The following is a 17,899-nucleotide window of genomic DNA, read 5'->3' on the forward strand; positions in this document are numbered from 1 at the left end:
ACACCTGCTCGGAATGCTGCAGCGTTCGGGAGAGCAACAGCGTCTACCGCCTGCTGGTCATCCTGCGGCCACCCCCCGGCCACTCCTTCAGCCTGGAGAGCACAGAGCAGCCACCAGCCAGGCGCTTCCGTGTGGCACTGGAGTGCCTGTGCTCCGGGGAGCAACTGCTGGGGCACACGTGCTTCCTGCATGCCTCTGGTGGCCAGCTGCCCCAGGATCAGAACTGGTACCTGTTGGACACCCTCTGCACCGGCTCATGCTTAGATCCAAAGAAAGTCACCCAGTGGGTCCAGATGTTGGTAGCATCGGCCTGGCGCTGTTTACCGCAGTCCAGTTACTACCATCTCACAGCACTGCCCTCCAGCAAGTCCTGCAGCTGGCAGCTGAGCAGCACCTGTGGGCTGCACTGCAGGATTGAGCTGGCTCTGGCTGTGCAGCAAGACAGCTCAGGTGCCTACCTGAGCCTTGAGTAGGCAGCAACCAGCAAACAGCAGCACCGTGTGGGCCAGAGAGCTGCCGCCTCTCACACTCACTGCCAAGTGGCCACCAATGCAGAGGTGACAGCATTGTGTCCAAAGGAAGCTGTTCACGTCTTGACCAGTTAAAATTTCAAGAAATCTTTACAAATCACTGCAGGATCATAATGGACTCTTCTTCTGTAAGCCCACTGGCCTGCACAACTCCCCATTCTTAATTTAATAAAAAAGCATCCTCTAAAGATTGTAAAATTAAGTTTTTAAAATAACTTAATAAATACAAAACAATAGAACACTCCAAATCACCAATAGAAAGCACTTCAAAAAGAATGCAAGCCGTATTTTGAGGGCCCAGTGTCCAAAGTGGTCCTTGTACCACTTCAAGGCTGTCCCAGTCTGACAGGTCATTTCATTACTCAGTTGACAGTCCGTGCCTCTGCAGTTTAGATTGATTTCAGACAGAAATATCCTTTGGACAGGACCCTTGCCTCTGACTACTCAACCATCTGAAAATACGAAGCCAAAGGCTTTTGTTACTGAACATTATACAGTTTCAGTTCACTGTGAAGAGCAAACTGCCTGCTCACACACCTGCCTCCTCCACGGACCAGCTGCGATGGGTGAGGGTTCCCCCCGAGTAACTGGGATGGTCCAAACGCCTCCCGCTCCTGGCATCACCTTCACTTGGTAAAAGCTGGGCAATCCCATGGCTACAGCAGGCACAGATTCAGCCAAGCCGTGGAAGGCACAGACACAGCTGAATCCCCTCTGTACTCTCCAACACGTGCAGCGCGCTCTGTTCTCCGCTGTCATTCCCGGCGATGCCCCAGCCCCGCATCCCGAGCTGTGCCCGCACCAAGCCCTGCGCGCCGGGCACGGCGAGCGCCGCTCCGCAGGGCCGCGCTCACTCTCAGCTGCTTCGGGACAGTTTGGGCTATTTCCCAAGAGTGTGGTTTGCTGGAGCCGGAGAGGAGCCGGCAGTGCCTGCCCGGGCCCGGCTGTTCGGCACGGGTTGCGGTCCCTCCGCAAATCTGCTGGGAAGCCGGCGGGGCAAAGCGGCGCAGGGAGCCCGCTCGGCGATAATCCCGCTGCCCTGGCTACAGGCAGAGCAGGGAACCAGCGGGCAAGTCCCGCCGTGCGCCGCCGGCCGCTCGCACACTCGCAGCCTTCATCCTGCATCCCGAATCCGTCATCTCTCATCCTTCATCCCGCATCCCTCAGCCCCCATCCTGCACCATCCCACCCTGCGTTTCGCTCAGGAAGTGTTTCCGGAGCTCCCCGCGCAGCCCTCGCTCCATGTCCATCCCCAGCCCCGCACCTCGCCTCCCGCCCGGCGCTCACCGTGGAGGGAAGGCAGGGCGCGCCTTCCCAAAGCGCTGCCCAGGGAGAAAGCCGCCACCAGACATGCCATGGGCACCGCTGCCCACCCGACTGCTGCCGGAGGAGTCTCCAGTGCCGCCTCTCCACCCCAACAGGCTGCGGGATGCGGGCAGGCAGGGATGGTGCTGGGGCCATCCCTGCTGGGGATGGGGAGGGCGCCGGGGTCGGGGCACCCTCGGCGCTGGGAAAGGCGGGCAGCGTGTCCCCAGCCCCCTGGTGGCTGTGGCTGCCGCTCTGCCCAAACACGCGGCAGACGCTTGTCCCGGGCACTGGGAGCTAGCCAGAAAAACTAATAAAAGCATAAAGAAGGTCTCTCCTGCTGTCCACTGCAGACATAATGGTATGTGTGCAGAATGTGGGGGAGCAAATGCAGTCGCTGACAACAACTTTGGCACCTGTTTCTCTCCCCCTTCACTCCTGGAACCACTCTTAATACTGCAGAATTCAATATTCAACAGCAACAGACAATTTGGGGATACAAGCATCATAAAATCACCTCAAGACAGTAATCTTCTTGCCATCCACTAAAGGTGCCAGCTAATACCAGTATATACCAGTATCCCTCTTTGCGTGGTACCTCTGCAAAATCTAATTGCCAGGAAACATGAAACATCCGGCAGGACAGCAAGAGCTGGTGGCCTTCCCTTGTCACCAGTGCAGACAGAGCCCATGGACATCATAAATCCAGCAAGCTCCATTTTTCCAAAGGCTGCCTGACCTTATTTTCCAACATATTTTCCGAAGATAACTGGTGCTCACCAGTCTCCCTCTTGCTACCATGCATTTCACTTCACTTCACATACCTCTGGGTTAATACGATGGAGATTCCAATGAAAAATGGGAATTACTTTGATATATTTTTATTTTGTTTTTCATTTGCCTGCAGAGTATCTTGAAAGCTGAAAGATGAGGTTGAGAAAAAACAATTCTGGTTTGATTGTGAGGTGTTTGGATTGTGTCAGGTGGAAGGTGTGAGTGTGTAGTGGAGCAAAAAGAAAAGGAAAGCAGAGGGAATAATGAATTTGATGGAAAAGGGGATGTTGTTCATTCAGGTTCACATATTCCAGGCATGTAGCTAGGTAACTATTGGCTTTTGTCTTCCATTTGTGCTTGGACAGAACGGTTAGATTCTTTCCAGTCTTGTGCTACTGGGATTTTTCATATCCCATCATTGCTAGCCAAGGGTTTTCTCTGCCCTGCTCAGGCCCAAGCGTTTCCTCTGCTCCACATGGAAGCTCTGCTCAACACGGAGCCTCCATTCCACACAGACCCTCCTGCTCCACGCAGTCCCTCCTCCTCCAAGGCTCGCTGCCATGCCCCAAGCCATGCGACTGAAGGCGGATGCCGCGGCCTCGGGGCTGCTGCTGCAGCGCCCCTTACGCACTGAGCCCAACATTCCCTCTGCCTGTCCTTCCTGCACTGAGGGGGTGATTCCTGTGGTGCCGCATCTCCCTGGGTCCTGCCCTTGGTGGGGCGGGTTTCACAGTGTCCCCAGGCATTCCCCACAATTCTGCCGAAGTCTGACTTTGGTGGGATGTTCCCAGTGTCCTGTCTGTGCTGTGATTCCCTCTTTGGTGGGATGTGCCCAGTGTCCCAGCTCTCCAGGCAGGACAGCCATGCCAGTGTTGCCCGATGCCCCAAACAGAACACAAACTAACAGAGTTAGTTTATGCGGTGCTTTATTCAGGGCCCGGGGAACCTGCGGACTAGCGTCCAAAGTCAGGATCCCACAGTTCCCCTTTTTCGTCAGGTTTTTATATCTTTTTACAAAGTGGTCTACATACAGAGGTACACATTCTTCATGACAATACAGTTACATAAATCTTGTAGATATTATTTCTAAAAGTCATAAATTCTGCATGCTTGTCTACTCAGAACTATAGGCTACCCCTCTTAATCCCCCTTGCATGTTTGCCCATCACCAGAACCCTTTATTTATTATTATACTTTAGCCTTATCTTGAAAGTTTCTAAATGTTCTACATGCTCTACTAAATCCTTTGATTATTGTTTTCACAGTTCTCAATGTTCTATATGCTCTACTAATTCTTTTGACTATTGTTTCACAAGGTAGGTTCTCAGGGCCTGTCCGAAAACTGCAGTTTTCTAAGCCTTAGCATGACTACTACTATATCTACATTAGTCCTTTTTCTCATTATTTCGGTATCACCAGGCTGGCTGTGCTCCAGCTGCAGGACAAGAGAAGCCATGGAGGTGGCTGCTGTGGCACGGCCCGGGCAGCTCCCAGAGGAGCTGTAGAGAGAGGAGTCCAGGCTGGAGAAGGTTTCCTGCTGGCACTTGTGATCCCGTGGGGGACCCTGGTTGGAGCAGCCTGGCCTTGAGAGACTGCACCCCATGGAAGAGTGAGCCACATATCCACAGTTGGTGGAGAACAGAGGGATGGGCTCACACTGCAGGAATTCCTGGAGAAGTCTCCCATGAGATGGACTCGTGTGGGAAAGAGGAGGTGATGCAGAGCCATGGTCTGTGGGAGGGACTCCAGGCTGGAGCAGGGGTTGGATTCCCCTCCCTGAGCAGGGGCAGGAGCAGTGTGGGATGGACTGGTCAAAACCCCCATTCCCTTCTCCCAGCATCACTGGGGGAAGAGGCAGAGCTGATGAGGGAGGGGTGGGAGGACAGGCTTTTTAAGATCTGCTTTTATTTCTCATTGTCCTGCTCTGATTTTGTAGGCAATCAATTCAATTACTATCCCCAAGCTTAGCCTGTTTTACCCATGATTCTCTTTAGGGAGTGCCCATAACTCAAGGGCACTGTATGTTCTTTCCTGTGTGAGTGGAAAGGGACAGAGTGGCTTTGGTGAGTGCCTGGCATCCAGATGATGAAAGGCTGATCTGCAACAGAGAGCAGACAAAGTTAAATGGACACAATAGGTATTTATTTAAAGGCCTTAAAAGGATCCACCTTGGGCAGCACAAGACTCTGGCCAGGGCTACATGCAGGATGAATCCGAGATGGATCCCAGTCACAAGTTTTTACACTTTTGTAAGTTTTGACTTGATGTCAGGGTTAATTGTCCAATTATAGCTTCAGGTTATGATGTCTAACTAAACGCCCTGGCTTTCCCCCTTCCCTTTGCCATTATTTCTGCTTTTTTTGGTACCTGGTGTCCTTGATTCTCCAGCTGGGAAAGGATTGTTTTGTCCAACTTCCCTGTGAAGTGAACTTGCTACCACCTAATATGAAGTTTCAGAGTTACATACCAGGCAGCAGAGAATATGAACAATAAAAAAGCTAAACCCCAAGGCATCACCTCGTTCAACCTAGAAGATGCCAAAACACAAGTGAAGTACCCTGATGAAGAAAGGTCATGTAGAACAAGGTGATTTGGTGAACCACGAGGAAATCTTCTGCAGGCCATAGCAGAGGTTTGTGCTTTAAGCAAGATTTCCAGGGATGAAGTCTGTGATTATAAACACAAAAGATTTCCTGATTGTCACAAGTGAGAGAAGAAAGACACAAAACCTGAAAAGGGTAGAAATTAAAGAACTCTGGAAACAAATTCAGCAATCACTGTGAGCCATTCTAATTTTGCCAAAGAGACATGAAACAAACCAGCCAGCCAAATAGACAAATGAACAAGATCACAGATTTGTTTAATAAGTACAATATTCAATGGACTGAATTTAATTTATGTCAGGTTTTCAGCTGAGTATCTGGCAGCAACAGTAGTAGTGACTGCATTGGTATAGCAGTACTTGAGTGCTGCAATGGGAAATGTAAACCCTGAGAAGAGTTTTGTAAATTTCTGCCTTCTGGCTTATGTTTCTGTTTTCATCCTTTGTCAGTATTAGATTAAATGCCTTGATTTTTTGGATTTTGTATTTTTTAATTTCTATTATTTAATATTCATTTAATTCACACTGTTCAGATGCTTAGCCTGGACTAAAGCTGTGGCTTTATTCAGAAGATAATTATGACATGAGAGTGAGCAAATGATCGTGAAGGTCACTGTCCTGTCAAACTGCCTGAAAGTTTGGACTGACCTGTTCATTTTGGATTTCCTTCATTCTGGCAATAACAACTTGCAATGTTAAAAATTCCATTGCTATGGACTAGGAATGATGCTGTGTGGGTAGGAAAAAGAACTCAAATTTTCTCCTGATTTTTCCTGTCTCTGACCTGGAGGAGGAAGGAGTATGTTTTTTTATCATTAAAAAATAGTGTAGAGAAAAGGCTTAGGGCAAAGATAGAAGAGGAGATTAACTAAATATACATGAACATAATGAAAACTTCTTTTTCTTTCCAAATAGCCTTTGCCTTAAACTACAAGGAATCACACAACATTATGCTAGTTATCATTTGATGGCTGGACTTCACTGGTACAAGGAGGACTGCTCAAGTGTTAAATATATGTTTTCTAGGGCTATCTAAGATGCCCTTGCACAGTCTCTCTGGTGTCCTGCTGCACTGCAGAAAGGTGTTTATACCTGTCCATTCTGTCTGATCCTTAGGCCATTAGAGCTGACTGGGTGAACAGAGATTAAACCACTGGATTAGACAGCGCCACAACTTCCATTTGGCTGAGGTGTCGTTTCCATTCTGCAGAGGGACCAAGATGTTTTTGCCAAGACAAACACAGCTTTAGGCTGAATGCACAGCACCTCAAGTTTAGTATTTAATGTGTAGTTTTCCAAATCAGGTTTCCAGTTATAACACACTGGAGGCTTTTTTTCACTCTCTGGTTCCTTTCCTTGAACTTTGCAGTGCAGTGTGGAATTCAAGGCTTGCACTATGAAAACAGCAGGTTCTCCATCTAAGGACACACACACTGATCATCCACAAGTTCAAGACAACCTGGGACAGAGACAAGGCTGTCCATGCTGGCACTGATGAGGTTAAAAAGAAGAGCACCAGGATAACTAAAAAGGACCTCAAGGCTGTGGGTCACTTGGCTGATAGGGAAGGAACTCTGGTGCTGTTCTGCTCAGTTCCTTCAGTATGAGGGATGAGTGATGAAATTAGAGAGGCTAGAGCCTGGATAGAACTTACTAGTGTCTACTGTGAAGGATAATGAAAAATAGTTTTATAAATATCTTAATGGGAAAAGGATGAGAAAGGAAAACCTCCATTCTATACTGGATGTGGGAGGGAATTAGGTGACCAAACTTGGGGAAAAGGCAAAGGTACTTTAACACCTTGTTTGTGTCAGTTTTCAGGACTAAGACTGGTCATGCTCTTCACATGCTCTTCCACCTGGGCTGAGAGATGGGGACAGGGAGCAGAACAGTCCCCTGTAATCCAGGAGGAAGCAGCTGGTGACCTCCTGAGCCACTCAGATGCTCACAGGTGTCTCTGGGAGCATATGGGGTCCATCCTAGGGGGAGGTGGGAGCTGCTGGATGAGCTCCTCAAGCTGCTCTCCATCACTTATCATCAGTCCTGGCTCACCAGGGAGGTCCCAGAGGACTGGGGGTGCCAGTGTGAGCCCATCCCCAAGAAGGGCTGGAAGGAAGATCTAGGGAACCCCAGGCCTGTCAGCCTGACCTTGGTGCCTGGCAAGGTGAAGGAACAGACCACCTTGAGTGGCATCACAGGGCACCTAGGGGACGGCCAAGGGATCAGAGCCAGCCAGCGTGGATTTTGGAGTGTCAGGTGCTGTCTGACCAATCTGATCTCCTTGTATGACCAGGTGACCAGTCTGGTGGATGTGGGGAAGGCTGTGGAAGTTCTGAGCCTGGACTTCAGCAAAGCCTTTGACAGTGTGAGCTACAGCATTCCCTGGAAAAGCTGCAGTCCACGGCTTAGAAAGGTACATTCTCCTCTGGGTCAAGAACTGGCTGGAGGTTGGGCCAAGAGAGTGGTGGGGAATAGTGCCACATCCAGCTGGGAGCCAGCCACCAGTGGTGTCTCCAGGGATCAGTGCTGGGGCCAGTCCTGTTCAACATCTTGAGTGATATTTCCTGTTTAGTATTTTTACTGATGATCCGGATGAGAAGATTGGGTCATCCATCAGCAGTTTTGCAGATGACACCAAGCTGGGTGTGAGTGTTGATCTGCTGGAGGGTAGGAGAGCTCTGCAGAGGGACAGGGACAGGTTGAATCCAGGGCCCAAATCCAACAAGGTGACAAGTCTTAACAAGACTAAGTTGCACTTAATGCACTTTGTCCACAACAACCCCTGCAGCACTCCAGATTAGGGACAGAGTGGCTGGACAGTGGCCAAGCAGAAAGGGACCTGGAAGCACTGATGGACAGCAGGCTGGACATGAGCCAGTCTGTGCCGAGCTGGCCAAGAAGGCCAATGGCTCCTGACGTGTATCAGGAATAGTGTGGCCAGCAGGAGCAGGGCAGGGATTCTTCCCCTGTACTCGGCACTGGTGAGGGCACAGCACAGCTCGAGTTCTGAGCCCCCGAGTTGAGGATAAGGATAATTTAGTTGTTAAGGTGGTGTTAGGTCACAGCTGGGACTTGAGGATCTCCACGGTCTTTTCCAACCTGATTCTGTGATTCTGGGAAATCTCCAAGCCTTTTTTTTTTTTTTTTTTTTTTTTTTTTTTTGGTCTTTAAGTGGAAACATGATTATGGGGATGTTGGTGGTTGGTTCCTTCTACTCTTTTTTCTCTCTGTGGAATTTTCCCCATTGTAATGCTAAGGCCTTGTTGACTGCACCCTAGCGGCATTATTCCCTGTTGTGCTCACTCACTCGCCCGGCTCGGAGGAGAAGGGTCGCTGGAAAATCCCGCTCTGTCACCCGACACCGGAGCTGCCTTTCCTCGGCTGGGGGACCCCGCAACCCCCTGCCCGGACACCCTCCCACCTCCACCGGCACACATCCTGTTGGAGCACCGGGACCGACACTGCCCCGAGATCCGTGAGCAGCGTCTCTCCTGCTCCTTCCCATCCGGGACAAAGCTGCCACCGCCCAGCGTCCCTGCAGCCACAGGGATCACCGCACCTCCCCCTGCTCACCGGGAGCTGGCCAGCGCTGCCTGCCAGCTGGGATGGTGACTGCACCGCAGGGGAAAGGTGCCCACAGCCCAAAGAACTGTTGTATATATATACATATATACCAGTAAAGAACAGTTATTCCTACCCCCATATCTCTGCCTGAGAGCCCCCGATTCCAAAATTTCAGCAATTTGGAGGGAAAGGACTCTGCACTTTCCATCTCAGGGAGGAGCTCCTGCATTTCTTAGCAAATACCTGTCTTTCAATCCAAAACAGGAAAATATTAATTTATAGCCAATGATTACTTACCCTATGCAGTTAACCAGGATCACTCTTTGTTACTTTTCCATTAATAAGATAGTCATTTGATTGTAAAACAAGTCAATTCCTTAGGATTAAGCCCCTGTTTCAACAGCATTGAAGGAATACTGAGTTTCTCAGCTTTGCACAGAAAAGCCTGGAAAATAGAACTATACCTTTACAACACTTGATTGTAGCTTTTTAAATCTGAAACATTAGATCTTCATAATGGATTTTTCTGTTTTAGTGTTACAATTATTAGTAGGAATTTATTTTTTCTTTTCCCAGTTATTTAACTGTTCTTATTTCAACCCACTGAGTTTCCTTTCCTGCAGGAGTAGCTATTTGCATGGTATCAGTTGCTAGCTGGGGTTAAACCATGAGAGCAAAAATGACATTTTGTACATTTCCCACGGTATTTCAAAATCCTCTGTAGGCAAATGAAAAACAAATTAAATAAGGAAAAAAAAATCAAATCACTTCCCATCTTTCATTAGAAACTTTATTGTATTAACCTACAGGTACGTGAAGTGAAGTGAAGTAAAATATATGGTAGTGAGAGGGAGAACGATGAACATCAGTCATCTTTGGAAAATATATATATGTTTTCACAACTAAGCACTTTTCTTGTACATCTAAGAAAAAAAAGCCAGGCATACTTGATAGTTTTTCTTTAAAAATATAATACAGTTCAGTCATATCCATAGAAGTCTTGTGGGCAAAAGAATTGAAAAGTTATGTTCAGTGCTCTAGCACTAGTATGAGTGTATCAAAAGACAAGGTTTTCTCTACAGTAATTACTGAATATACACTCATTTGTTTTCAGTCATTTCAAATACTGTATATACAATCTTTATTATAAAGCATTTTTTGTCAAAACTAGCTCTGTGTTCTTCAGTCTGGGCTTTAGAGCTTCCATGCAAGAATTACTATTTGGACACATACTGGATAAAAAATTGTTGTGTGTACTTGAAAATCCAACCTACTTAGAGTAACACATTCCTCACTTTTGATTTTATGCTAACTTTACTTCAATATGAACTTGCAGATTGTCTCAGCAGAACGTGTGAGCACAATGAAATCTTCCTTCCCATAACCTGTATGTGCATCTCCAACTGAAGTTAATGGAAGTCCTCTGGGAAAATCAAGGTAAGGAGAGAGTTGATGTGTAACAGCATGTTGTGATTAAAATCTTGCATATAGCAGAAATCTGTGAGGTTTGCTATGCTTCTAAGTGGCCTGAATTAATAATGCCTCCAGTATTCAAAGCCTTAGGTTTATACTGACTATTTGAAGCCAGCTACTTGGTGCATCCTTTTATTGAATTTGTGACACATTTGCCATTTTCAAGGTTGTATTTTGTCACTATTGTAATGTGAATATATAGAGGCAAGGCATCCCTCTTTCCCTTCCTGTCTGTAGTGAGACCAGCTCTCTGAGTGCTTGCTAAAATTGTTCCATCAACTGAGGCATTCAGCCTTCTCCACCCTACAGAATGCACCTTCAGAAGTATTTAAATTGTGTGAAGGCCACAGTGCAAATCTACAAGAAAAGTTGTCTGGCAGCCCCAAGGATTGAGCTGGGAATCTGTGAAGCTGTGAGCAGAGTGCACTCCAGCAAATCAGTGTTCAGAGCACCTCACCAGGAATCATTCTCTCAAGTTAATTCACAAGCCATTTGCTTGCCTTGCATGTACTGCAGATCCAGCTCAACATTGTTGTTTATGACTACACAGCAGGAGTTTTACCCTCATGCAGGGAAGGCAGACCTCAGTCATGTGTATATTTAGAACACACAAAATAAGCAAATATTTTGCAAATAAAAAAATCATCTATTTTCATGAATATTTGACTGAATATATCACTAGAGGATATGTGACATCCTGGAAATTTTAAAAAAACTCCAACATTTATTTAGCTCTTTTTTCCATGTTCAAAGAATTGTTTACATTATGAAGATAATTTACTTAGTGGTCTTCAAAAAGACCAAGAAGTTTTTGTGAGCTCCCTATTGTTAAATGCAGCATTTTCTATTCATGGCTTTAGAGATGAAAGGTTTTATTTTAAAGTCTGTTTCACACAATACAAAAAAAAGTACATACCAGTAGCTCTACATTTTATCTAGATGCATAGAAACTCAATCTATATTTCATCTTAGACAGGGATTAAATGGCAACCAGCTTCAGAAATCTTCTAGCTAATATTGGTATTTTCCAAATCCACAGATAATGGAATTCTTTTGCCAAGGATGTAACAGAAATGCCCAGGGAACTGCAAAACAGCCAGTGTCCTTTTCCCCATCCATCAGTGACACACCAACCCTAGGGACAAGGTGCTACAGAGGCACTGCCAGGACATGTTAAATGCTGGCACCTCACTCTTAGGTTCCCAAAAAGATCTTTTCACTGAAAGAGGATGTCTAGTCTATAAAAACCATGCTATTTTTAGGTTTGGGACATGTTTGGGGAAAATTCTGTCCAGGATGGATATGTTGGTGAATTTAATTTCCACCAAATGGTGCAGCTCATAATAGACCTTTGGAAGGACTGAAAACCTCTTTTGGGAAAAAGGGGCTGTTTTGGGAAGATGGTCTCCATCCCCATGGTCAACAGAATAAGTTAAACTTTAAGGAGAAATTGTTTTTTACTTTTCTTCTGTGTTCTTGTTGTCAATATTCTCAACAAAAAACACCTTGATTTTCTTCCCCTGAACGAATTAATCTGAACTGTTACGTATTTTGTAAGCATCTCTGATAAACATCACTTTGAATTCTTACTTTGATCCTCTTGCTCTGCCCAGAGGTCCCTTGAACCAGACAAAATAAAGGCCAGTTTGCAAAAATGCAAAAGAAATGAATGCACATACTAGAATATTTTTGCAGTTACAACCTAGTTCACTAAAAACACAGACACACAGCGTAAGAATGGAGACAGAAGTTCATGAAGGTAGGGGGTACATGTGTCACATTATTAGCAATGCAAAAGACCAGCTTAAGCATGTGTTTCCCTACATCAACTATAAAAAAGAAAAGGTGCCTTTTTAGCAAGAATGCACAGAGTTTTCTTAGTTATTTCAAAGAAAACAAAAGTCAGAACACTTTACTATCTTTATCCTATATTACAGTCATTATTACTACCTTTTTATAAAATGTAAACCCTTCCTTGCAGTTAAGATTTACAGAAGTCATCACCTTTGTCCACTCCTTATGTAATCAGTCCATGGTGACAAAAATAAACTGATTCAATTGACATATTAATTGAAGTAATAACTGATATGTTGTGGATCATTAGTTTGTGTGTGGCTGAAAAAGTGGTCAGAACTGCAACAAATGAAGCTGAACTGCAGCAAAATACTTGTTGAAGACTGGTGCTGGGTCTGCAGTACTGAGAGATCTTGAAGCATCCTGTAAATATTGATGCATGCAATTATTTTATCTTCAGAACTGTTTAAGCCAAGTACATCCACCACCTGGCAATGGACGGCAATGCCTGATGATGGATTTCCCAAACAACTGCAACATTGTGCTTCCTTATCCCCATCTGATCTTGTTTCTTATAATACATCTTGACTAAAGATAAGAATGAAAGGTAAAATTTGGCAAGGCAGATTTCCTTCTCCTAGTGAGTAAGTGGTGAATCAGATCACCTGTACCAAGTGGTATTTGGTAAATTGCACTGTCCTGGGAGTATTATTACTCTGGAACGTGACAGACATGAAGCCTATACTTGAAGTCACTAAAATGTGATGTTATCAAGACTTATCTGCAAACTACTATTTCTTAAGCCAGTATATTACAGTATAAATGTGTTGCATACCTGTTTCTAGAAAATGTACTGCTGTGAAAAAAAAAAAAAAAAAAAAAAAAAAAAGAAGAATCAGGATCCCCAGAGTGTGGCATTTGTCCATCTGTCACTTGTAGGCGCAGTACAGACCTCTTGGTGAGATTCTGCTGAAGGTACAGCAATTATCTGCCAGACAGATGAGGAGCCAAGAGAGATGGTAAACTAGAGAGGAAGGAGCACGACCATGCCGCTCTGCCCCTTGAGTGTCTCAGGGTTGTAGGCATCAGCTTCTTGCGGGGTCATTTGCTGCTGACCCCCTTTGTGGAGGGCGTGGGGCTCCCTCGGACAGGCAGCAGGTCATAGTGGCACGGAATGTGGCTGTTTTTTGGGAGGTCATATGGATCCTGGCCGAAGCGCCCACCGCCACTGCCAAATGCGCCCTGGACAATGCTCACCGTAGGCTCTGTGAGAAGAAAGAGCATACACTCAGCTTCAGGGAAAACACTGACACTTTATTTCAGTTTCTGTTGCAGTAGGAAGACTCCTCATCATGCTGAGTCCTCAAATGTAGCTGCAGGAACTGTAGCTGTAGCTTAGTGGTTTTGCTTCGTACTTGCAGCAGGGTCCTGCCATGAATGTCTTTACTGACAGAAACGGGACAGCATCTCTTCTTTCCATGTCTTTAATTTCAGCAAATTAAAAAAAAAACAACAACTTGAATTTAAGGATTTTATCAGACTTGATAACAGTTCTTAAAAGCAGAACGGGTATGTTGATGGATTTCAGTGATCTCTGCTTGCACACAGAAAAGGAAAATATATCCTGTGACAGTGGACACAATTTATTACAGCCCTGAGATGACCAGGATAGTTACCACTCCACAGGATCCAGAAGTTTTCTGTAACCACAGAAATAGGGAACTAGGTAGGGCCCATATTAGTGGAATACCATGTCTGTGGGTGAAGATGTCATTTTTTTCTGATCAACAGAAGGAAAGAGAACTTTAACTCTGCCACATATAACTCCAGCTGCATTCAGTCTCACCTACAGCTGAACTCCACTGCAATCAAATGCTAAGCTTAGCTCACACTGTTGATTAAAGGAAAGCTTTCACACCAGGGAAATTCAGAGGTACCTGAACAGAGCTGAAGGTACTTCAAACCCTGTTTGTGTGCATTACAGCAGAAGTGTAAATAATGCTGTTGTTACAGCTTTTGAGCAGAACACAGAATCTGAACATGTAATTCTGTTTTTCCAGTGAGTTTCAGGTGTTTTGATGAAACTGAATCAAAGAATAAAAACCTCTGTACTCTTTGTTCCTAACCCCCAGCATGCAGAGGTAGATTTTGTACCTACCAACTTCATACACGTTCTTGCTGGCTGTGGCAGAGCCAGCGATCTCAGCATAGGGGGAGTCGCGACGTGCTGGGGACTTCATTTCCACGTAGCCACATTCTGAACTCTTTGGCACCAGAGCTGGTGGGTCTTTGATAGTAGCATAGGGGTTCTCAGAGCTGCTCAGTGAGCAATTACTTAAATTGTATTCTGAGTTCTTTACCAGATCTGTAAAAAGAAAAACATGTTACTGTCTTGAGCATGCTGCGTGTTATGGACACTGCTACTAAAAAAAGGAAAAGGGTTTTCTTCAATGCTGAGCTCTAAAAAGTCATTCAGAAGTGAATATTTAAATGGAAACCAGTCATAACACTTCAAAATTATTTACAGCAATCGAAAGCATCTCAACTCCTACGCTCCTTAATGGGCTTGATCTTGATACCAGCAAATTACTGTTGCAAAATCCAAGCATATTCAATTCTGGTTAAAAGTAGTTCCTAGCATTATATAGAGATAAGCTGTAGAATCAGTTTTTAAGAAGCAGTTTGGAACACTTTCTGTCCCTCCAGGTGCTGAGCTCAGGACACTTGAAATAACTGATCTGCGACTGTTCCAAGAGCGATGTCTGGGCAAACGGCAGCATGATTTCTAGGGATGGACTGGGTGGTGCAAAGTTTGAGAATTTGAGAACACTAAAAGCATAACCAGCATCTTCTAAGTTTCTGTAAGGCACATGCAGGAGAAGTGGAAAGGAAACATCAGGTGGCTTGTGATGTCAGGATTTAACTGAAGGATGAATAACTGATTTCAGACAAGTAGTTGCTCATGCTGGGAAGCGATTTTGTGGTGTTTGTGGTACTTTGTTCTCTGTGTTGCTGTGTGATATATTGTGTTCTTTAACATGAGACTTCCTTAGCTCATTCCTGACTCCATATCCAACATGAGACTGACCCGGTGGACCTGTCAGTGGATAGGTGCTCATGATTTTGAGACTCATTTTAACTGGGCTTTCTGTACTCATAGAATTGTAGAATGGTTTGGGGTATACAAGATCTTTCAGATCATGGAGTCCAATCATTTATGTAACACTGCCAAATCCATCACTTAATCATACTCCTAAGTGCCAAATATTCACATCTTTTAAATCCCCTTCAGGATGGTGACTCCACCACTTCCCTGGGAAGCCTGGGCCATTGCTTGACAACCTTTTCAGGAAGGAATTTTTCCTGATACATAACATCTAAATGTCTGTCTTGTTCTGAACGGCCCAGAGCTGTCCCCAGGATTCAAAGTGTGGCCTCAGCAGTTCCAGCACAGGGACAGTCCCTGCCCTGCTCTGCTGCCACACCACGGCTGGGACAGCCCAGGGACCATCGACCTCTTGGCCACCTGGGCACCCCTGGGCTCGTGTCCAGCTGGTGTCACAGCCCCCCCAGGGCCTGTCCAGCTTTCCAGTCACTTTTACCCCAGCCTGGAGAGGCAGGAGTTTGCTGTGACCCGAGGGCAGGAAAACAACAAGTGTAAGAAATCACTCTGTCAGTTTAACTGTGCCCTAATATACACAAGGGGACAAACCAGCTGCCTTCTGTCTGCGTGTTTAACTCAACAGTCATATGGACTTTGCCACACCTTTTCCAATGTTTGGCTGTCCAGGCACCCTTGGCATGCCCTGATCAGGTACCACAAACAGTGACACACATCAGGGGATACAATATAAAGTCTTGTGAGAAAACTGCATAATTCAGAAGATCGAAGTATCAGACCACTACCCTGAATTTTGGAAGCTTTTCATTCCTGTCTGTGTCTCTGTATTTTGATACCCTTTCCAAGGGCCTGCAGTGGATGTGGTGAAGGTTTGTGGTCATGCAGACCATGCCAGCTGCACTTGGAATTGTCCCCCTTTTAAAGTCTTTCAGCAGAGGCAGCATGTGTTCTGCAATTTAGAACTGAGCTGTGCTGTGACTCAAGCATGACAGAAAACATTTGATTACTGTGACACACAGGGGACTTAAAATGGCTTGGTTTGTGGTTTTCTCAGTTAAAAAAAAAAAAAAATCCAACAACTTCCCTTCAAAAAAGATAAAAAACCCCAAACCAGCAAACAGACCAATCATGCATTGATTTAGTGTCTCTGAAAAATTTAGTCTAGAATTAGTTTTATATTCTCTTTACCTAAAAACCATGAGTAATTCAGAAAAGTAAAAGGCATGTTTATGTAATTTCATCTAAATACATCAGGAAAAAACCTCACCTTTCAGAGACTTCCCCACATATCCCCTATCAAGTCCAAAAGCACCTGAGGAGAAAATTATACAAAAACCAGAGTAGCTTTAAAATCAAAGAAAACAAAAGTAATTAGACATCAGCTTTTAATTGTTTAAGAATTACCTGGGGAATCATTTCTGCCCTTGCTGAATAATTATCTCATAAGGATTGTGGAATTGCGTAGGATGGGGGGTACAGAAGCACTTGTACTCTTTGTTTGCACATTTTCCAACAGGAATAGGGGAGGTGGGTCATAAGGGCCAACTAAATTATAAGGTTTGACCTCACATAACACCAGTTACTCACCCCTGAATAATCCTAGTAAGTGTTGTTTGCCTACAGCTTTTTATTCCTTGTTTTTTTTCCTGGATAAACCCTCCCTACCAGAATGGCATCCTACCTTAACCTGAAAATCTCAAGGTGTGCAGATTTCACCCTAATTCCCAATGCTCTGCTTCCAAATTTAATTCCTCCCGAATCAGTTCAAGCCCCATGGCTTGAACACCTTGCACCTGACTTTACAACTCTGCAATTACCTGTTACACAGATTTCTCTCATTAAATGTAAACAGCAGTGCATAACATCTGTCCTCAGAGACCTGGCACTTTCCTGGTTAATGAGCTATTCAAATAGCTTTGATTGATATTGTGGAGGGCTAATTTTCAAATTAGACTATATTGTGGTACTATGCTAGAAGCATTATAAAAGCCAAAAATTATTTTATCTATACACTATCTATACCAATGGAGTAGTTTTCAAGAGCGAAGTGATATTTGTTAAGTGATATTTTTTTATTTAAGGAGAGTTAAACATAATTAATTTTATTACTATCCCATCTTTATTTATTAGATCCCATGTCACCTGTCCTTTTTTTTTTCACAAGTTTGATGCTCAGGTCTCCAGCCTCAAGTTACCCAAGTAACTCTATTTGGTTTTCTAGGAAACAGACACAATATCATTATTCATCCAGTCCTCTGGAACTTCCCTGTTGCTCAAGATCTCCTGTCTTGGGCTAACCACAGCAAGTCTCTCTGAGGAGCATTTAGTATGAGTTCAAATGCTCTTACAAAAACACAAAGCTGAATATTGAGCATGATGACTGAAATCCTTTCCTGAAAAAAAAAAACCCAACCCATACAAAACCCAAACCAAACTCAGCAGATCTGAGCCTGAACTGTGGTTTGACCAAGGCTGGGGAAGAGCAGGGAAAAAAACAACAGTGCTGCATACTGCTGTTCTGAATTCCAGAGTCTGGTATGTGTAAATACCAGAAATTAAGGTAATTAAATTTCCTTAATTGTACTGCCACTGAAATTGCTTTTAAAGGCTTTCACTGGTCAGGGAAATCCAGCCTTTCTGGAATGCATGAGAGTGGAAAGTGATGAAAAGACAGAATAAAGCAGCATAAAGCAACTCTCACCATCTCCTGGGAATTTCTCTTCTTAAAGAAAGTGT

General features: G+C 44.9%; 1 protein-coding gene across 1 annotated transcript in view; it reads right to left on the reverse strand.

Moving 5' to 3' along the window:
• Positions 1-9,551: 9,551 nt before the first annotated feature.
• Positions 9,552-17,899, reverse strand: part of LOC306816638 (uncharacterized protein) — a 32,577-nt gene continuing 24,229 nt past the window's right edge. The window contains exons 13-15 of the mRNA XM_079333061.1: positions 16,431-16,475; positions 14,201-14,407; positions 9,552-13,307 (exon numbers count right to left, since the gene is read on the reverse strand). Of these exons, the coding sequence (XP_079189187.1) occupies positions 13,144-13,307; positions 14,201-14,407; positions 16,431-16,475 (416 nt within the window). The 3' untranslated portion in view covers positions 9,552-13,143. The remainder of the gene's footprint in view (positions 13,308-14,200; positions 14,408-16,430; positions 16,476-17,899) is intronic.

Source organism: Erithacus rubecula, assembly GCF_903797595.1.
Source record: "Erithacus rubecula genome assembly, contig: scaffold_765_arrow_ctg1, whole genome shotgun sequence".
NCBI classification, from domain to species: Eukaryota; Metazoa; Chordata; class Aves; order Passeriformes; family Muscicapidae; genus Erithacus; species Erithacus rubecula.